Source organism: Sinohyriopsis cumingii, chromosome 14, assembly GCF_028554795.1.
Source record: "Sinohyriopsis cumingii isolate HCF-2022 chromosome 14, ASM2855479v2, whole genome shotgun sequence".
NCBI lineage: Eukaryota > Metazoa > Mollusca > Bivalvia > Unionida > Unionidae > Sinohyriopsis > Sinohyriopsis cumingii.
The window spans coordinates 39,245,068-39,268,153 of NC_142974.1; the positions used below are offsets into that span (position 1 = coordinate 39,245,068).

Consider the following 23,086-nt stretch of genomic DNA (forward strand, 5'->3'; position numbering starts at 1 on the left):
TAGGACTTAAATCAATGTACAATACAATTATACATGTGTCAGGTGTTACTTAAATCAATGTGCAATATAATTATACGTGTGTCAGGTAAGACATTATAACTTTGCATGTAATACATACTCATTCTAAAAATAGTTCATGACTTTATGTAAACAGTGTGTTTAGGTGGAGTCAGGGGCAGAATGTTATTCTGTACTGATTTGAACTAAAGCGTGACATATCTATATTAATTGTAGAACTGAAAGATTATAGAATGGGAAGTCAAAATTTGGAATGTGGTACACATCACAAATTACACGTGTTGTAAAGATAGATATAATTATGTCATCTTCCCAAAACCCCATCCCTTTCTCTCGCTCTCTCTGTCACAAACACAAACACATACACACGAAGGCACGCACAAACACACACACACATGATAACAATCTCAGCATTGTTGTGAATACACATATCTGATGTGGCCCGCAAGTAGGTATCCTCAAAGTGAAATAAAGATATATCGTTTTCATTTTGTTTAAGTCAGACCCATAATTATTATCAGGTAATTATGAGAACTCTAGTATGTGGGCCTACTCGACACATGCTTTCATATGATACGATAGTTTTAATGCGAAGGTCTTAAAATTGCCGAATACTCTGAAATGCTAACTAAAGCCTAATGTTCTCAATCCACCAGTTAGGCCGCCATGTATAGCCTATATTGTGCTGAAAAATGGCGTTAAACCCTACAACAAAAGCAAAAACAATCCTATTCTTCTTCTTCTTCTTCTTGTTCTTCTTCACCTTTCATTAGTATTTTTAATATAAATATTAAAATGGCTTTGCTTGGTACAGGCCAACTACTATCTTTAGCAGATCTCCTGGAAGGTCTAAGGTTATCTGACAGATCCGGTGGCCTAATGATTAGAGCGTCTGCCCAACATGAGGTCGAGGGTTCGAACCCTGCTGAGTCATACAAAAGACTATTAAAAATGGTACTAACAGCTACCTCGCTAGACACTCAGCATTAAGAGGTTAGTTTTAGGACTGGTCGGCATGGTGTCTGGATAATGTGACTGGGTGGGACATCATGCTATATGTCTTCGGCATGATGCCCCTGTACTAGAAATCACTTTAAAATGCGACACTGCAGACATCTTAGCGATAAGATATGACCGGAAAATTGTTAAAGCTACGTTAAAAATGTAAATAACACATACACAGCTAACATTATTTGTCTTATCTCTAACGCCGCCGTCTGTCCTATTTAAGGTCTCGTCCGCGAGTTCAGGCCAGGAGTCTCTGGCCGCGGCACAAGAAGTATGGCTGCCGTGTTTTTACTCCTAGGTCTGGTTATGACCGTCTTTGGTGGTAAGGAATTTCCCGAATCTTTGGTTTAGTTGTTTTCCCATATATGTAGACTGATTCAAGTCCATTGAAAACAAACTTTTATGAGTCAAATATAGGTTAATTAGAAAAACTGGGCAAATTGTATGTCTAAATTTATGCAAGGAAAAACAAACATTTTTCAACCTATGTTCATTATCTCCAATGAAATACTAATACAATTACTGCTACTACTATTAATAATAATAATAATAATAATAATAATAATAATAATAATTCTATAAAATAATACAGAAGGGAAAATAACTTTAACATTTTCTAATCATACACATGATCTAATGTGTACATCAGCTTTGTCTTTATTTAGGAATGTCTTTTAGTATTTTTAGTTTATTTCATTTTTTCTATGAATGACATTAATGAGCAGAAAGGTATTCTGACATTAATAGGGATAATTGGTACTTAAGTACTGTCTCACCTTTGCCCTACTTTTCTAATAGAAAGTCGCGTGATTACAAAAACGTAGCTCCTTCAGGGAATAATGTGTGGGATACGTTTCGTAATATGCTTTCAACTGTATTTGAAATGGGACGTCTGTGTTTCAGAACTGTAGATTTAAATGCTACATGTGGACGGCTCCACTAATAATGGTGTTCTTAATTAGAGTGTCGTATCCACACGTAACGAAGTTCTCCGCGTCTATTCCATCATGTCCGAATATTGCATCAGTATAGCACGACAGCCAGAGATATTTTAAATGTCAGTCATAGTTTAGCATCTAAAATTTATCATACCTACTATCTTAACTGAATGCAAATTAACTATTACAAAACTTGATAAAAGCTGCTCATACCCTGAGGATAATAATGTTATTATTATGGAAAATTTGAACAATGAACATCTGGTCTAGACCCAAAATGTAAGAGAGGTGTTGTTTAGTTATGTAGCCCATGAAAAATAATAATAATAATAATAATAATAATAATAATTATTATTATTATTATTATTATTATTAAATGCTTATAAAACAATCGTTGGTATGAGGTTTCATGATATTGTTCAATATATGTGTGTGCGAAGGCAGGTTGTTACACATTGCTAATGTTAGATAGATATATAGATAGATAGGCAGACATGAAGGCAGGCAGGTAAGCAGGTATATATATATATAATAGAGAGAGAGAGAGACATACATACATGCATATATACATACATGCATACATACATACATACATACATACATACATAGTTAGAAAGATTGATATTGGATTTCTTGCAGACCCATACTGTTAACTAAACTTTACTTAATTTTGTAACCCATGCTAAATAAAAGGGTATGCTTTTTTAATTATGTCGCCGTTGGTAAATAAGGGAATATTATAGCTACGGGCATTCTTTTTATAATTATTTCGCCCCCTGTTATTAACTGTATTATTATGGGCAAGCATTATTCAACTATGTCACCTTTGTTAAATAAAGGATAATATTATAGGTATATGTTATTTATTTATACTAACTTTGGTAAATAAAGCGTATTAATTGGGAGATTCGTTATTTAAACATGTTGCCCTTGGTAAATAAAGCGTATTAATTTGGACATTCGTTATTTAAAAATGTTGCCCTTGGTAAATAAAAAGTATTAATTTGGACATTCGTTATTTGAACATGTTGCCCTTGTTAAATAAGAGAGCAATATCATGGGCATTCGTTCTTTAATTATCTCTTCCTTAGTAAATAAGGGATTATTATCATGGGAATTTGTTATTTAATTATGTGGCTTTTGATAACTAAGGGAGTGTTATCATGAGCATTCCTTATTTAATTATGCCGCCTTTGGTAAATAAGGTAGTATCAACATGGGCAATCGTTATTTAAATATGTCTCCCGTTGTAACTAATGAAGTAGTATAATGGGCATTTGCTATATAATTATGTGGCTTTTGGTAACTAAGGGAGTGTTATCATGATCATTCCTTATTTAATTATGTCGCCTTTGGTAAATAAGGTAATATCAACATGGGCAATCGTTATTTAAATATGTCTCCCGTCGTAACTAATGAAGTAATATAATGGGCATTTGCTATATAATTATGGCTTTTGGTAAATAAGGGAGTATTATCTTGGGCAAGCATTATTTAATTGTGTGGCTTTTGGTAAATAAGGAAGGATTATCATGAGCAATCGTTATTTATTTATGTTGCTTTTGGTAAATAAGGGGATATAATTATATGCATTCCTTATTTAAGCATGTTGCCATTGGTAAATAAAAAGTATTGTTATAGGCATTCGCTTGCTCATATGAAAATGGAGAGTATAATGTTCTTTTGCATCACACAATTTTTTTTTAAAGACTGCGTCGAATTTGAATTCATTGTGTCAGCAATATGAAAACCAAAAGTCTTTAATTTGTCACCTACGTTTTCCAAATGCATAGATATTCGTACCTCATACATTAGGGCGAAATTACCATTCATAGTATTGTGTCTAAATCATGCGACATCATTTATTGATTTGTATCAGCTATGATAAGTTCTAGAATATTCTGGAAAAGTCAGTACTATCTATGAATAATCCGATCGAGATGAAACTTCTTCATTTAATACCGTCAGCGAGCTGTCATGAGGTCATTAAACTTTCATACAACAAATACAGGTAGATAATGTAGTCAACATATATACAATTATTTACAATAGTACTTTGGAGATTTAATTACATGGTTGTTCTAAGTCCCTTGCTTTTTCTCACAGCAGAAAATAATTTGCATACAAGGTATTATCTGGATCCTTCTTCATTTGCAGCAGTTAAGGCAGGAACCTATAGCAATCCAACATGCGCGGATGGTCGGCATACCATCACCCATCTGTTTGAATGGAAGTGGTCAGACATTGCACAGGAGTGTGAAAGATTCCTCGGCCCCTATGGATACTGTGGTGTCCAGGTAGGGATATCTCTTTGTACTATCGTTAATTATTGCATAATTTTCAGGTTGGAACACGGCATGAAAGGGATAGTCTTAAACTCCAGATTATGGTAAACGTTTGCGTTGCGATAGCACTGGCCCCCACAGAACCATTCTTAAAACCAACGTTGAATCAGATATAATACTGTCACTGGAAATGTTATTCATTTGTCTTAACATTTAAGCAGAATGAAGTTATTGTTTTGTAAGTTTTACTTTGGAATTATTCAAACAATAGGGACAATGGGGACTTAATGCTTAAAACGGGTATATACACTATTTAACATGGGGAATTTATAGGGACAATGGGAATTTAACATAGGTTGGGTTTGTATAGGGGCAACGTCACGGAGCTGGACTTTGACAACAATGTTGCAATTGGCTGACGTCAATCGGGCGAAGCCACGACAGCGGAAAAATTATACACGCTGGGCGGGACGGGACAAATAACTTTATGTAAATTATAACAAATGAACTTCCACGCAGTACTGTCCAACGGTACGGGCAAAAACACAAACACAGATTGATGAACATGAATCTATCACATAAAACATCGATTAAAAATGTTTTAGGCAAGAGGGAGTAAATCCTTTCTAGACATATGAGTGGTCCTGAAAAGGGCCGTTTAGTTCTCTTCTTTTATATTTACTCCTTTCCTTCCTTTTCTCCACCAGCACCTTATTTTCTCCATCACATTCGTCTTTTTTTTCTTCTTCTCCTTTTCATTATCTTCCTCTTTCTCCCTCTTTTCATTCTCATCTTCTTTTTCTGTGTTTTCGTTCCATCGTCCCATATATTATTTTTACTCTTTCTCCTCCTTCTCCTCATTTTCTTGTTCAATTATTTCCTTTAATATTTTCCCCTCTCTTCAGGTTATTCATCTCCACGCTTAACATGTGAGGACTATAAACCCCATACTGCATCCTCACCAACATTTCCTCCACCATGCATATCGTATCCATCACCTCTTGCAACTGTATCATCTTCTGGTTGCTTGCCATTTTATATTCAATGCTGAATGGCGCGAATGACGAACGCTGCGCTTTATATGTCTCAAGCACGTACGCGAAGGAAAAGATCTCCCCTCACCAACTGCCCATATCATCTACCAAACAATTCACACTATTGAGAGTGGTAACCTAGTATAAACGTTTGTACAAAACCACTATAATTTCGATCAATATATAGCTGGAGAGGAAATTGTTTTCATTTTATGCAAAACGCATCATTACCTACAATCACCTCAGCAAAGGAGCTAGTGTTTATAGTCACACTCCTCCACATTCTCATAAATCAAACACTCATCTGTATAGGGACAAGGGATTTTTTAAGAGAAAAACAAAACACACATACACGCAATCAAACGTACACGCGCCCACATACACACAAACAAATACACAACATGCACACAAAAGACGTACGCTCGCACACATTCGCATACAATTATGCACACTCACATATACACAGATAAACGTACGCCCGCTCACAAACACACACACACAATTATATATTGGGAAACTTAAACAATGTCTCATTTCTAAAGGTCTGGTTAGCCCTGAGAAGGGCTGTTCATTTTAACTCTAAATAAACCTTGCTAATGGGGAGATCCCCAAAGCAGGATGCACACATATAACGTCTGCTCCAGTCAGAATCCGAATTGATGTGTCCTGATGAGAGCGCAAAGGTTGGTTTAGTGGCCTCATCATCCAAGTTTGTACACTAAAGGATGGTGAAAACTTCCCTCTGACGTCTGTTCTGCAGCTAGGGATGTTGATGATGTATCTTTATTGTCTGTCTACGTCGCGGCTTCTACTTTTCCCTCTGTCTCTTCTATTCTGGCACGTTCTGCTAAGGCCTCTATAGCCAGCTCGTCAAGAAGGCACCTGGGATACTCAAGATGCATCTGGAGTTCAAACAATGTACTTATTCGGCTTATGTTATGCTTTGTTTCGTTGACGATGGGGTATCCAGACGGACGAACGCTCAGCTTTATATTTATCAAGCACTGACGTGAATGAAAACACCACCTTACACCAAAACTAGCAATACCCACTCAATTGTCAATCACATGGAACGCGCGGACCGAAAACAAAAACCACTTGCGTTCACCATTTACGTACAGACAAAGACACACTATCTTATAAGTCAGGGAATCAAAGTGTTTTAAGAGACACTTCTATTTTTACATACAATATCTTAGAAAGGTAGGGAAAGTAAACCCACTTCTTGATTTCGTCGTTAAGCATATCCTATATCAGGTCTAAGGACACTTTTAACATCCTGGCATTTTCAATCCAATTAGGCTTGTGTACAGGTTTAGCCTGAGAAGATGTAAAGTCACGTGACCTCCTTCAGTTTAGGTAAATTAGAAGGCATCTTCATAGGTGGATGAGTCAACCATAGATTAGTTGGCATCACCTCATAGAGAGGATGCGATAGAACAAATACCTACAGTTTTGTTGGGTAGGAACGTTATATAGCTTATATCATGGTGAAGGATAGAGATAAATCAAATAACATAATTTTACAATGGTTCTAAAAAACAAACCACCGACACTTTCTTTTACAATACATATACTTTTTATAAACTGATAAACAGCCAACACATCATATAACAATTTTTCAAACAAGTTGTTTTTGATGAGATTGACAACGTTGTGAAGTCAAGTTAGACTTCCACGGATGTATGTCATTGGACCAATGATATACAATACGTTTCCTAGCTAAAGACAAGAGAGAACCATAATGGTAAAAAAAACATCGATCTACTTTTTCTTCGTTCCTAGGCCAGTCACGATCGCTATAAGTCAGTATATGTTCTAAGGGATATCCAAGACTGCGATGATGAGAAAAAAATATACAATATTGTCCAGACACCATAGAATATATGCTTTGTAGTTTCACATTATTGAAGCGTGTCGTCTGGGCATTTCTTCTCATAAAGACGATGATGTCGTCGTCCAGAGGCAGAATCCATACGAATCAACATACTCCACACAGTCATTGTGGAGAAAGTATACGGCTACTCAGTGGGTTCCTGGGAGCTGTCTATTATCCGTGTTGAAGATATAAGATTGATTTTCTTTAAGGTTACGATGAGGAAGTTCATCTTTAGCACACACGACAGGATTCTAAGAAGCAGAATACGAACTTTTGTGTCGCTTGAAAATCACTGTCTAGTAATGGTTTCTTCGCTTCGTCTTTATGTTTTGGGACAAGAGAGATTATATACGATGGATCTCCATAGCAGTCAATGGAGGGCACAAATGATCACGCAAGTTTTTATAACACTGATGAAACACTGCTTCTTTTGCGATGGGACCCACAAGCGTTCGTCAGCTACTCTCAGTTTTTTACTCTTGACACATCATCATGCATTAATCGTTTTGCATTTGACTGGGATGATGGTTTTGACATCAATACTTACCTTTCTTGGTCAATGCTGTGATTTCTTTTCCGCCAGATGTTTAGCAAAACAGGAAACAAAGTACTTGTTTTAGCCATATGGACATGAACATCATGTCCTTTTTGCTTTTGTTATGTTTGTTGGATGGTTCTGCTTCCAAAATGTCCTCCCATTCTATTTTCAAAGAAACTGATCTTTAAACGAGTATTTCATAGATTCTGCACACTTTCTCCTAATAGTTCTGAAGCTTCTTAAAATCTTAAGCGAGTATGGGCTGTAACATAGGCCGCAATGATGACGTTTCCAAACTTCTCGAAGTCCAGTTCATCCTTGTGATTGATTAAGATCAAGTCCTCACGAAGCACTTCCACGCGTTTCATGATTTTCCTTTTGTCATGAACCATTAAGAACTAGCGGGAAGGATCGGACGAATACTCTGTATTGGGTAAACACGGACGTTTGTCATTTTGCCTCACAAGCAATACAACATCGGCTGTGTTCGTTCATCTCCACGTGGTTTATAGTGATGCCTTTCTGCTACAAGTATTTTTCTTTAAATTTATTTTGGTCTTACTGAGTGTGACACCAGGAGGGATAGCCACTGGTTTATTGTTTCAGTTTCAAAAGGGCATCTACGTAGTCTGAGAAAATGCCTTTATGAGTTTGGTCGCTTTTATGATATTTTTCTGTCATCGGAAAGTGTAAATTTTGTACACTTCTTACAATTGGTATCCCAGGTCTTGTGCTTTGAACAATTCCATGCTGATCCACATTCCCGTTAAGGTGCGTTCTTTTGGATGTGATATCAAGGTTGGTCTTGGTTACACGTTTCGGCACAAGTAAGGTACAAGAAAACGTGACACTGGTGAGGTAAAACAGGATGGAACAAGTTCGAGGAGAGCAATACATTGCATTTGATAAATCCGTTGTATTTTCCAATATTGACCACGTCGGCGTGTTCCGTCTACAATTCCGAGTGCCCCGTGGAGAAGTGACAATATTTGCACACATACTAGTATTTATCTTTCGCCTCGTCGGCTTGGTACAGCAAACAGGTTGCATTCGTCCATCATCCGTACAATCTGTCGCACCGGTTCAGAGGGTCCACCAAATTGCAACTTTCCACGATACGTTCCAACACGGGATATGTTTTCAAACGGTGATCGTAATCTTTTCCCACATTTCCACCACTTAGTATCCTTACTGGTATTACTTTAAGTGCGTCTAAAAAGTGGCCTCTTACAAATCTTCCACGGTACGTTGTACAAACTGATTTTAGCATAACCTTGATGATTGCTAATGGGACATTCATGAAAAAGGCAAACGATAAATACGATCTTGGGGTTTTGTAAGTTTCAACCATCCACCGATTACGTTACAATTTTATTTTTACCTACTCTGTTTCGAGCGTGTGATAGATCCATTTATCTTCCTTGTCGCACATGTAATGTAGCCAGAGTAGAGATATGACCGTTTACTGACGTCTAATGAAACTGGTCGTTTGAGGCCTTATAACAGCCATGGTTTTCTTGGGCACGAATCGTTTGCGGTACACTAAGAAACACGCTTTAACAATTGTGCAGGCTTCTTTCAAAAGATTTATCACTCCGTGTTGCCTGAACAGTTCTCGAAATTGTCCACGACAATACTTTAAGATTTATTCCAGAAAATCGATGAGGTCTGAGACGTGAGAGTGTTACCACGCGCAGAATGCTTCTCGTTGTTCGGTGCGCGTGTTGTCGGGGTCATATTATTGAGCATCATGAAAATGTAGTAGAGCGGTGTATTATTTGACTTCGGTGTAGAAAAAGGGTGGAAAATAGCTTTTCGCCATTTCTGTCGTTCCAAACGATTTAGGGATTTGGCTCAATGAGATGGTCAAGTAACACATCAAATTTTTAATCTGCAAATTATTTTGGCTCCGTTCAATGTTACTTTACCACGTTCGGGGCTTTCCTGCGTATAGAATTTCAGAAAAAAACTATTTCGTCTCTCGAGACATTGGTAGCCATCACCGTAATATAGGAAGGCAATCTCCTTAATGTTCGATGTCCTCGTGGCTCCACGTCTCGTAGATAGGGTCTAAGATCCATTAGGCGAAATCGGTCAGCGTGTACGGTCCCCAAAAGAGGTTTTCACGTCCTCCAGAAATCGTGCTGAAGTGAAGGCAATGAATAAAGACAGACACTTAGATGCACGTCTAGTATTCTAGATAAGCTACGCACAAATGAATAAGCAATCTGAATGCCGATCTGTTGCATGCATTAAAAATCTTTTGGTCATCTTCTCCGCATGTTGTTGGGGTTGGTATATTTGAATGTAGCATTCATGTTTCAAGTTAACCATTTGCTGAAAAATGTGACATCGTTTCTTTCCTGGACATACATGAGCCTTGGCACAATTGGTATGTAATCTCAGGAGCTGACAAGCACGTTTCTGCTGTGAACCTTGCGTCTTCGGATGTTGTTGGTAACAGGTTGGGCTGACAAAGTGCGCTGACAAGCTGAATAATGTATACGGTTTTGTCCTTTGTCAAGGTTTAGAGACCAAATATCCTAGACATTTCGATCCACAATGCATTTGCTGCTCCAAAGTGTTTTAGATATAGTCACATTTCCCACAATAATATAACAGGAATCCAGTGATATTGGCAAGAGCATCTAGAGTGTGTAATTTCAAGGTGCATCATTGAGCTAATACGTCTCGTAATGTTTACAATTCAGGAATACCACATAGTTTGTCTTTAGACAGCCAAACTTGATGTAAAAGTAGTTCTACTTCTTTTTGTTGTCTGGCTATGTTCGATTTTCGAATGTTCTCCCAGACTCTTTTCCGATTTGCCGTGTCGGCATAGATTCGTCCCACTACGATAGTCACGACTAAATACATCTGGTCTTGAGGGTTATTAACGTGAACAACGCTGCGCTTGATGCTGAGAATGTCATCCACCAACAACATTTTTTTGCGTCCGGTTCCTTTTGGGAAGAGAAACGTGGGCCTGTCTAGTTTTGCTTTGCCCTCGGTCATGTGAAACCTGTCATTAGGCTGCTGCACATGTTAAATCTAGTCGATGACTTTAAAAGGTGCCCATTATGATGGCCTGCTGAACTCGATACAAACGGGGGGAATTTAGATTGTCATAAAAAATGGATAGTGTCAAGCGATCGTCGTCTTTGGCTTCACATTGATGTTTCAGTCTGTTTAACGAAGAATTCCTCAAATCGGTGATGAACTCTTCTATTTTCTCAAGCGGTTGATTTGACTTCAAATCTTTAAATTTTACCGTGTACGTGCAGATTTTAGTTCTAAATTGTATAGAGGAGAGTTTATCCGTCTCTCCAAAGTTGTAGTACTTTCAGGCGTTCCAGAGGGTGAACTTTGTTTGTCTGGACAATTTGGGTCAGAATTCTGGTTTATTCATGTGATCTTTAAAATCTCTGGCATGGATTTGAGCCAAGACTTTAGCTATTGTGCGAGGCGATAGATCACGTCTATACCTGTTACTTTTCTCTTCTTTCTTCACGAAATGATCCCAATCGTTTCATCTTGATTGCAAAAAGTCCAATGGCTCTTTTTAAAACACTATTGTCCCCTATAGATCGACGTAAAACCGGTGTGTTCCCTTTTAAAAAACTCCAGTGTCTTCTATCCAAGAAGTTATTTCATTCTCAATCTTACCAGAAAGATGAAAGACCCAACACAGATCAAACTTCTAATCACAGCTTAACGAGGCGTCATACTAAGTTTCTCTACACAGAATCCAACGGACTACTCCAATTCCTTTCGCGATAAAAGTCCAGATACAAGATCCGTCTGTCAGAAGAATGGACATTGGTCTTCAGAATGTCCACAACGTCGAACCATGACAAGTATCAAGAGATACAAGTCAAGACACGTGTTATCCTTTTCATTAGGAAGGACATTGGTTTTCTGACTGCCCTAGGAACACCGAGAGCTGGAGAAGAGTGAGTTTCAGAATATGAAGAAAATGTACCTTCCAAAAATGAACAACCCCGACAAGTTAAGAAAGAGGCGTAAGAGCAGAAACGAAGAGGAGAAGGAGGTGAGGAGAAAGGGAAACATACTGTGAAATTAAAAAAATTCACTAGGCATAGAGAGTGAAAAGACAAAGAAGAATACAAATTCACTTTTTAAGGTGCTATGCTGTGATATAGGATTTTAAATTTGTACCAAAGAATATATCAGAAAGAAAAACGTATGTCTCATGGGGCCAAAAAATACTGATTTTCAATTTTTATTGATTTTGGGAAATTATTACTATCTCTTGTCGAAAGAGAAGGTGGCCCTACAAAGGACGCTTGGGGATTGATGTTTTTAAAAGAAATCGGGATCAGGAAGCAATTAGCTTTAACTGCCTTATCCCTTTGCCACGGCCTAGGTCTTCTTCTAGATTTGCTCCTGTCGACGATCTTGTAGAAATCACTAGTAGTAGTATCGGACAGTTTGGCTCTAGAATGCCTTTTTCAGATTACTTAACTCTGCCAAAACGTATAAAAGTACCGTCACCGTTTGAGTTTCTCAGTTCTCCTTCTCTCAGATACATTGGATCTTCATCTACTTCCTGTCGCTTTATTCGTGCCTACTCTTCTTCTCGCCGTTTTCGTTGAATTGGAAAGGCTTGTTGTGCTTCTTTCTGATGTGGCAAAACGTACTACAATTTTTCGTCTTGTATCTGCTTAAAATCCTTGATGTGTGGTGATGAAAAAGGATAAAGCAGCGAATGTAATGGTACCGGAACAAACGCTTTTGGAGAAGAGAGAAAATCAACTAATTGAAAATTAAAATCGTTCTATTACGGAAGGAGGATCGTGTTAACATTGTTAGACGCTATTATGCCATCAATTATCGTCTCCACTGCCAGTGCATCCTAATTCATCGTCTTCTTAGTTTCTGTCATATTATAACTCCGTTGCATAGATTCACTGCGTACAGACGCTAGCGCACCAATATAGGGAATATGACGGCACACGTAGCTCACTTCTGATAGAAAACAAACTCAGCCCTGTGACGGAATTTTGTAAAGCATGTTTTGGATTGGTGAAAAACCTCAATCCGTTTCGTCCCACTCCTCCACTTTAAATAACTTCGGTTCAGTTCATTCCCTTCATCTGTTCTCGTTACAAGAAGTGGACTAACGTAGAATCATCGACCCTTCTATCGCCGATGATTTGCAACCAGGACTACCCCATGTATGTCAAATCATCATGTGTTATCAACCAGATAACACATACGGCCCTTCGGAAACGAACGATCTATGTGGAGAAGCATGGCTGTCTGAAAATAGTCTTACTGTACGGCCTTGAGGTCAGACGAAGTTTGATGAAGGAAACAAGATCCATGAGGTTCTCACTATGTAAATTGAACGGTATTAAAAAATGTCCTATTCAAGGCCACTGATAAGTCTAGAAAATATTTACTCTGTCCTGCGTACAAAACTATTAGTCGATATTTTATGTGATATATTGGTGTTCATTAATCCATGTTTGTGTTGTTAGTATGAACGATACGGGTCGACCCGTTCCGTTGGTTAGTACCGCGCGGACATTCGCAATGGAACATATGTTATAATTTATAGCTTTTTCCACTGTAAATGTTTCGCCCAAATGAGGTCAGCCGCTTGTCACATTGTTGCCAATGTCCAGTACCGTGAAATCAGCCCTGTTCCATTCATACTGTCTCTCTACAAACCCAACCTATGTTAAATTCCCATTGTCCCTTTAGTGGATATAATATTCCCCACGTAAAATTTCCATTGTCCCTATAATGGATACACCCCTTTTTAACATTAAATCCCCATTGTCCTTATCGTGTCCCATATTATTAATTTTAGAAATTATATAGTTTTTGGGACCCACTCGTCTTCATAAGTTGACTAGAATTATCCCTGCCTAATATCTGCTCCTTGACACATGAGGCTGGGTTATCACTAGCCAATAATTATAAATACCACTAGATATGGGCTGGGCTAAGTTTTCTCCCAGCCGATGATTTAAAATACCACTGGATTCGGTCTGCATTACGTTTTCACCTAGCCAATGATTAGAAATATCACTGCGTATGGGCTGGGCTAAGTTTTTATCTAGCCAATGACTATAAGTACATCTAGATCCAGGCTGAAGAATTATTTGTTATCAGTGATTATATATCATGCGCAACGATTGTTCAAATGACATGGGATTGTATTTTGAGTATATAATTCCTGAAAAGATTAAAGACAATAAACTAATGCAGATATATCACGTTTCCTGTTAAGGTTAGTTATATTTCGTTATAGTGTTCATACTAGTTAAGGTTAGTTGTATTTCGTTATAGTGTTCATACTAGTTAAGGTTAGTTGCATTTCGTTATAGTGTTCATACTAGTTAAGGTTAGTTGTATTTCGTTATATTGTTCATACTAGTTAAGGTTAGTTGTATTTCGTTATAGTGTTCATACTAGTTAAGGTTAGTTGTATTTCGTTATAGTGTTCATACTAGTTAAGGTTAGTTGTATTTCGTTATATTGTTCAGTCAGGTTAATTGTAATTAGTTGTATTGTTATATCCCAATGTCTCTATAGTGGATATAAAACTCTCCATGTTAAATGCACAATGTCCCTATAGTGGATCTAAAACTCTCCATGTTAAATGCACAATGTCTCTATAGTGTATATAAAACTCTCCATGTTAAAGGCACAATGTCCCTATAGTGGATATAAAACTCTCCATGTTAAGTGTACAATGTCTCCAAAGTGGATATACCCTTTTTAAGTCCCAATTGTGCCTGTAGTAGATATACCTCTTTGTAACATTAAGTCCCAATTGTCCATATAGCGGATATACCCCTGTGTAACATTAAGTCCTAATTGTCCCTATAGTTGATATACCCTTTTTTAACATTAAGTCACAATTATTCCTATAGTGGATATACCCCTTTTTAACAATAAGTCCCAATTTGCCCTATAGTGGATATACCCCTTTTTAACATTAAGTCACAAAATCCCTATAGTGTCCCATATTTCTGCCAACATCAACACCATTAGGTTGGATTTACGTGCGATTTATACTAAAGTGTATTGCGAACGTTAGTTATTTGACATTGTGTCTGGTATACTAGGATTACTGGGCATTCAATTCGCAATATCGTACGTTTCGTTTTCGACACGTTTGCTTTTGTTTTCAAAGAAAATATATTGATTGTTGATTTTTACAAAAGGTTGTTGCTTATCACTCTTTCCTGTTAACCTTTTAAGAGCATACACTCGTAATAAAGTTTTGAAATTATATAGTTGTTGGGACCGACTCGTCGTCTTCATTTGCCACTCCACATCAGTTAACTAGAATTATCCCTGCCTAATATCTGATCCATGACAATTGAGGCTGGGTTATCACCTAGCCAATAATTATAAATACCATTAGATATGGGATGGGCTCAGTTTTCACCAAACATTAATTAGAAATATAACTGGATCCGGGCTGGACTGAAATTTTCACCTAACCAATGAATAGAAATAGCACTGGGTCCGGGCAGGAGTAAGTTTTCACCTAGCCAGTGATTAGAAATACCACTAAATATGGGCTGGGCTAAGTTTTCACGTAGCGAATTATTAGAATAGAACTGGATCAGGGCTTAACTAAAAGTTTCACCTAACCAATGAATAGAAATACCACTGAATCCGGGCTTGACTAAACATTTCACCTAACCAATGGATATAAATACCACTGGACCCGTGCTGGATTAAGTTTTCACCTAGCCAATGAAGTACAATACCACTGGATCAGAACTGGAATACTTTTTCACCTAGCCATTGATTAAAAATACCACTGAATATGGGCTGGCCTACGTTTTCACCAAGTTAATGATTAGAAATGCAAGATGATCCTGGCTTGACTACGTTTACACCTAGCCAATGACTAGATATACATCTAGAACAGGCTAAATGATTCATTTTCATCAGTGATGATATATCATACGCCACGATTGTTCAAATGACGTGGATTGTTTATTTAATTCATTAAAAATTTAAAAACAATAAGCTAGTATAGACATATCAAAATTATTCCCGTTACAGTAGATTGTATTTCGTTATATTGCTAAATTTAATTTAAGTAGGTTATATTTAGTTATTATGTTCATTGAGCTTAATACGGGTTATATTTAGTTATATTGTTCATACAGGCTAATTTAATTTTTTTAATATTGTTCCTGCAAGTTATGGTAGATGGTATTTAGTGTGTTCTTGCAAGTTATGGTAGATGGTAGTTAGTTATATTGTTCATACAAGCTAAGGCAGGTTGTATTTAGTTATATTGCTCATACTCGTACTAGGTCAAGTAGGTTGACTTTAGTTATATTATTCATACATGTTAAGGCCGGTTGTATTTAGTTATATTGCTCATACAAGTTAAGGCCGGTTGTATTTAGTTATATTGCTCATACAAGCTAAGGCCGGTTGTATTTAGTTATATTGCTCATACAAGTTAAGGCCGGTTGTATTTAGTTATATTGCTCATACAAGTTAAGGCCGGTTGCATTTAGATATATTGCTCATACAAGTTAAGGCCGGTTGTATTTAGTTATATTACTCATACAAGTTAAGGCCGGTTGTATTTAGATATATTGCTCATACAAGTTAAGGCCGGTTGTATTTAGATATATTGCTCATACAAGTTAAGGCCGGATGTATTTAGTTATATTGCTCATACAAGCTATGGCCGGTTGTATTTAGATATATTGCTCATACAAGTTAAGGCCGGTTGTATTTAGTTATATTGCTCATACAGGTTAAGGCCGGTTGCATTTAGTTATATTGCTCATACAAGCTAAGGCAGGTTGTATTTAGTTATATTGCTCATACAAGCTAAGGCAGGTTGCATTTAGTTATATTGCTCATACAAGTTAAGGCCGGTTGTATTTAGATATATTGCTCATACAAGTTAAGGTCGGTTGTATTTAGTTATATTGCTCATACAAGCTAAGGCTGGTTGTATTTAGATATATTGCTCATACAGGTTAAGGCCGGTTGTATTTAATTATATTGCTCATACATGTTAAGGCCGGTTGTATTTAGTTATATTGCTCATACAAGCTAAGGCAGGTTGTATTTAGTTATATTGCTCATACAAGCTAAGGCTGGTTGTATTTAGCTATATTGCTCATACAAGCTAAGGCAGGTTGTCTTTAGTTATATTACTCATACATGTTAAGGCGGTTGTACGTACTTACAATGTTTATAAAGGTATCACCTCCAACTGAAAACCGTATGGTGACCAGCCCCAACAGACCGTGGTTTGAGAGATACCAGCCTGTCAGCTATAAGCTGGAGACCCGCAGTGGAAATGAACAACAATTCCGAGACATGGTGGAACGTTGTAACAAAGCCAATGTTAGGTTCGAACATAACACAGCTATATTTTGTCTGCGAAGAGAACCATTTTCTCATCTTTCTGTGTTACTAAGTCGTATAATTTAATTTAATACAATGGAAACAGACTTTCAGAGGGAATACGTTTGCAAAAGGTTTGATAGTATTTCATTTTTCTCATTAATTTAGTCTTTTCTGTGAGTGATAGCGGATATTTATTAGAAGTGGTAATTTTGCGACTCAAATTTTGTCATATATGTATGTTTCTAAGTGATCTTGGTCTCCTTGTTTTATTATATTTCTTATCAGACTTCGTTATCTGTATCCAAACAACGATTTATACAAGCCGCATGTCGCTTAATAGTACACTATACACACATAAACACATTCACAGTTCCACCAGTTTTGTTCTATATCACATGAGGAGTTAACTAAAAGCAACATTGTACCAAGAATCAATTGAATACAAGCAAACTAATTCTCTATAATACCAAATTCTCTTCTGACATCATTGAGTTGATCTGAACAAATTCCCAGCTTGCTTAATTTTCTCCTTTACAATATCGCTGTCGATGTAATGACTATCGCAAAGAAAAATGTTTGCAGCATAAGCTCCGTGTACACTCATTACGAATATTCTGTTATTTTTCTTGTTTCATTCTGTGCAATTTTCCCAGATTGTTTTTTCTCAAGGATCTTCGCTGATCTGGTAATCAATCACATGACTGGCTCAGGTGGAAGTGGTAGCGGTACAGGTGGTACGCACTGGGACGGTAACTCTCTAAGCTATCCCGGTGTACCTTACTCACATTTGGATTTTAATGACGGATCAAAATGCCACACCGGGGATTTGAATATACACAATTACAACAATGCAGAGGAAGTCCGAAATTGTCGGCTGTTGTCAATGGTTGATCTTAACCTGGGCAAAGATTACGTCCGAGGGAAGATTGCCGATTATATGAACCACCTAATAGACATCGGTGTAGCCGGTTTTAGAATCGATGCCGCTAAACACATGTGGCCAGGAGACCTGACCGCTCTTTTTGGACGTGTACATAATTTAAATACCAACTATTTCCCAAGTGGAACCAAGCCCTTGATCTTCCAGGAAGTTATTGACATGGGCGGCGAGCCAATCAAAATGTCGGAATATTTCCAATCCGGAAGGGTTACTAATTTCATTTATGGAATAAAGCTAGCTCAGGTGTTCAGGAAACAGAACCAGGCCAAACATCTAAAAACCTGGGGAGAGAGTTGGGGTATGCCGAATAGCAATGACGTCATCGTGTTCATCGATAATCATGACAACCAAAGAGGTCATGGAGGTGGCGGTATGTAGACATTGCATTCGTCTAACGCAATCCTGACATATTCAGGATAAACTGAGGTAGTTGACCATGTTTCTTTTTTGAGCTTCACTAACTCCGATGCATGAAGAAATGTGGCTGTTGGATGAGAAAACGCAGAATTAAAATATTATTTTTTTAAAATTCCTAGATAAACAAAATTAATTAAATATATGGACCACTTCTTGTATTCTATATATTCACATGTAATCTTTCTGTAGTTTTTGTAACTGTTAAATAAAACAAAAGAAATTAGGATATATAGGGAAATATATTTATGTCTACTAATGGAGCTTGTTTGATAATTTGTATATGGGTACCGACAGGCTTAGACGGTTGAAGTAACGACGAAAAGAGCGTTAACTAGTTGATTTTATTCGGGGAAGTTTGCTGAAACCTAAATCACTAAATAAACATCGTTGAAAGTGGATTTTCTGACCAAATATAAGACTAAATGTCTCATTCAGTCATTCCACAATCGATCAAATATTCGCAAATCTTTTGATACTTTTGATAAAAAAAAATTTTGACAAACCATTTAGATATATTCATAAGGGAGAATGAGAAACTAAAGCTGAATCGGGGAGATACGAGTATTGAAAAATCGTCGACACATTCAAAGGCTTACATATATTTTAATTGCATGCGCATAATTTCTCTAAACGTTTACTTAATGGAGTTATGTTTTGTTTTTCTTAAACAGAACCGCAGATTAATATTAAAACATGGCGAAATATGTTGTAAGATTAGCCGTTACATTTAAAGGGGGTAGAATCATCCGTTTTGACATTTGAAAAACTTTTTTTCCCCCGTTTGATTTTGTCAATACGTTTGACATAGATTGGATGCATTGATTTTCTCAGTGTACTTATCACATTAATCTCGTTCATATCATGCGTCACTTCCGTGACAGCAATTAATACACGTGTAAAGGTCTGTCAAGGTCATAATTTTCAACGTAGTTATTCGTAACTAGTCAGCACATTCACAAGAGTGATACATTTGTGGTGTCCACTTCTAAACGTTTTAGAATAAGATGATACCGTAACCTTGATATTTAACATTTAAAGGGGTTTTGCAAAAATACATTACTTCGCCAAATTTCTTACGTAATCGATTTTTCAACTTTCCCAAAAGAAACACGTGCAACATTATAGAACGAACTTAGCAGACCATATACATTGTTACAGCCATGGACTTTAATGCTAATAAAAATCTTACATCAATGCAGGTGGCGTCTTGACACACTTCGAGCCCAAACCGTACAAAATGGCGACTGAATTTATGCTGGCGCATCCATACGGATTGACACGCGTCATGAGTAGTTACAACTGGGACAGGTAGTAATGATTAAAAAATTAATCGGTAGGTGATTGGAAAAAAATAAATATCGACTGTTCATAAAATGCATTTAACAATCATAATTCTAATTTTGCATGCGCATTTATATCGGAATATAATTTCATCTCCGATTTTGCTAATTTTTGCAGTATATTCTGTCAAGAAATATGTTTAAAGAAAAAGCACTTCAGTTAGTGATACTGCAAATATGGTATCATTTACAACTATTTGTTTCCTATAGTCAAATGAAATACTTGCCTCATTTACTTTCCAAAGATTTTCATTCGTTAGGAAACAAATTGTGCAATTACCTATATAATGAAAACAGTCAATGTAATTTTACAATATATGGCTGATCTTAACTAATTGATACTATTTCCTTCGTCAGGAATTTTCAGGACGGTGAAGATCATAACAACTGGATGGGTCCGCCACACAATGGGGACATGAGTATCAAGGATGTCACAATAAACAGTGACATGTCATGCGGAGGCGGATGGGTATGTATTATCTTAATGTAACCTCTGTCTTTCTACTTTCGTTGAAATATACTAGTGACGTGGTAAAAAATGTGTACACAGATGCCATATAGGTCATAAGATAATTGGCGTCCCGACAAATTGCATGAAAGTGACAAGGTTTAAATATGATTTTTTATGTTAGCAATAATACTGGCAAGATTTCCTGAAACTGTACTTTCTTAGTTCTGCAAATCCGAATTAAATTAGCTCTGTAATGGGTTCTAAAACATGATTGCACAACGCGAAATTGTATAATAATTTTGATTACATTTCCAAAAGCAATAACATTCTTATTATTGCACTCAAAATTAAATGAACAGGATTTTCCGTAGCGTTGTTTGGATAATTTCAATTGAAAGAGTTAATTTTCCCATATTATGATTCAAAACATTCAGAGACACGACATAAACTAATAAAACACACGTGCGGCTTAGTCGAGACGCTTCCGTCCCTGCTCAAATCACATCTACTTCATGAGTGATTGACAAAGATAAATCCAGTCCATAATCAGCGTAACTGAGTAGAATGGACAAAAAGAACAAAACTCCATTCATTCCAGACCAAATGGAAACGTTGATACAATCCACATTTGTTCAGAAAATGACTAAATTTAAATTTGAGGTAGACAAAAACGGCAATGTCTTTTTATAAACTAATGTCAAGCGCGACGAAGTTCGAAAATCTCTAATCTGTGCTATATGTGCATTAATATTGGTATTGTGTATTGTTTGATCTACGGTCGTGCATTTGATTTGAAATGCATCCTAAATTCAGTTACTTTGTTTTCTTCTAGTGTATTTGTTATAATTAATCCTTTGATGGATTAAGAAAATAACAAAACGATAAGAATGTTACTGTTTTTAAATGGGAACATACGAACTAGTTTTCTCGGAATAATACTCCTGTCGCAGAGGTCAAACGGTATTATTCATAAAACTACTCGTCATATGTTCACATACAAATACAGTAACTTTTAAATATTGTTCGCATGCATAGTCAATACACCATGTCTATATACCTTGTATGTATATTATCTCTGCATATGTTACACATATATCTTGTCTAAAATACCTTGTTTTATATATTCTCACCGTATTGTCCCGGTATATTTCCCATATGCTCTGTCTAAACACTTGTCTGCATAAGTAGCATGAATACATTCTCGGTAATACTATATTTATAATAAAGGAAAGGAAAAAATGTTTTATGAAACAAGCTATCACCATCATTTATTGAAAATAATAGATGTACATTTGAAATTTAAACGTTTAGTAAGAATTATAAACAATTGAGCTACAATTTTGATAGGCATGCGAGCATCGTTGGCGTCAGATCTACAACATGGTAGCATTCCGTAACGTAGTTCATGGCACAGGACTGACACATTGGTGGGACAATGGCAACTACCAGATCGCTTTTGCCCGTGGAAACAAAGGCTTCATTGTCATGAACGCCGAGGGAAGCGAGCTGAATTCCAATCTACAGACTGGGCTACCCCAGGGAACATACTGTGATGTAATTTCCGGGAACTATGAGAACGGACAATGTACAGGTGCATCAATTCAAGTTGGAGGCGATGGACAGGCGCATTTTCACATTTCCGGTGGATCGGAAGACCCTGTCATAGCTATTCATATAGGTAATTTTAATTGCCACAAACGTTTGATACCAATTAGATTTTTACTGAATGGATTTTTGTCTTCACAACTACACAGCTAATGCAAAATGAGGTTGGATTTCATGAATTTGATTCCGTTGTACTGTTTCATGTAAACCATGCCCATCGCACTGAAGTTAGACATGGCACTTGACCATAATTATCAATTAGTATTCTTTCGATATGTGACTATTTTAAGACGTAACACTGTTTAATTATCAATGTTTAGTCTAAGAATGAAAATATCTAATAAAACTTATGTCTTTGACTGGAGACAAGTCATATAAATTGTTCTCAGTTATAGCTTTATTAAAAAACTTTGAAACTTCAGATTTTGTTTACATTACAAACACATTGCAAATTTTAATTATGTTAACAGTCAATATATATATATATATATATATATATATATATATATATATATATATATATATATATATATATATATATATATATATATATAAATATAAATATATATATTCAAAATGTTCTACAACGTACTTTGGTACTATTTATTTTAATATAATTTTGTTTCCGAGCCATAGAGACAAATTATAATTTCTCCACTTTATCATGTGTATATATAACGATGATATGATAACGTGAATTATTTCCTTGCAGGAGCAAAGGTCGGAAGCCCCAAAAAAGTTACCACATGAGTTCATCGTTTTCAAATAATGAAATTATATACCAGAATATGTTTACATTCACCGCACGAGAATTAAATAATTAAGCCTTCATGTTTTGATTCTAACATGTATTTTTCCATTTATGTCTAATTATTGGCACACATTACCTTGATATGGCGCCTTTTGAAGTAAGGCATACTCGTGTGAGCTTTAATGATTTTTTTTTGTAGATACGATCTAGGAGAAGGAAAATAAAAAGAATATCGATCAGGTCGATGCCAGTTGCAATTAGTTACATGCGATATTCAAAGCTAGTGACTTGGTAACATTGCTTCTCTTCTAATCTGTCATACTTTTCGAATTGGTTTTCTTGTAAACGTGAAATATTTAAAAAAGAAAAAGCATAATTAGATGTATGCAGCAAAGTGGCGTTATTCCATCTCATGTAAAATACTTCGAATATTATAAGATAAGCAAGGCCACGCCGACGCCATCGTATACTGTCTCCATATATTCCTATCCAGCGTACTTTCAAACG

The 23,086-nt window shown here is 36.5% G+C and overlaps 1 protein-coding gene across 2 annotated transcripts; it reads left to right on the forward strand.

Moving 5' to 3' along the window:
- Positions 1-1,210: 1,210 nt before the first annotated feature.
- LOC149783612 (alpha-amylase-like) lies at positions 1,211-22,671 on the forward strand. 2 transcript variants are annotated; one of them, XM_089931863.1, is made up of 8 exons: positions 1,211-1,348; positions 4,122-4,261; positions 16,926-17,077; positions 17,745-18,385; positions 19,632-19,740; positions 20,130-20,241; positions 21,571-21,901; positions 22,541-22,671. In XM_089931863.1, the coding sequence occupies exons 1-8, from the start codon at positions 1,300-1,302 to the stop codon at positions 22,576-22,578; spliced, it is 1,572 nt and encodes a 523-aa protein (XP_089787989.1). In that variant the 5' UTR covers positions 1,211-1,299; the 3' UTR covers positions 22,579-22,671. The 2 variants fall into 2 exon arrangements, with proteins under 2 accessions (XP_089787989.1, XP_089787990.1); XM_089931864.1 differs by having other exon boundaries at positions 1,269-1,348; positions 4,125-4,261.
- The last annotated feature ends 415 nt before the right edge of the window (positions 22,672-23,086 follow it).

Coding starts and splice junctions, on each gene's coding strand:
- LOC149783612 (XM_089931863.1), top strand. CDS start 1,300: ATGGCTGCCGTGTTTTTACTCCTAGGTCTGGTTATGACCGTCTTTGGT. Junction 18,386..19,631: donor AAGAGGTCATGGAGGTGGCG/GTATGTAGACAT, acceptor ACATCAATGCAG/GTGGCGTCTTGACACACTTC. Junction 20,242..21,570: donor TGTCATGCGGAGGCGGATGG/GTATGTATTATC, acceptor CAATTTTGATAG/GCATGCGAGCATCGTTGGCG.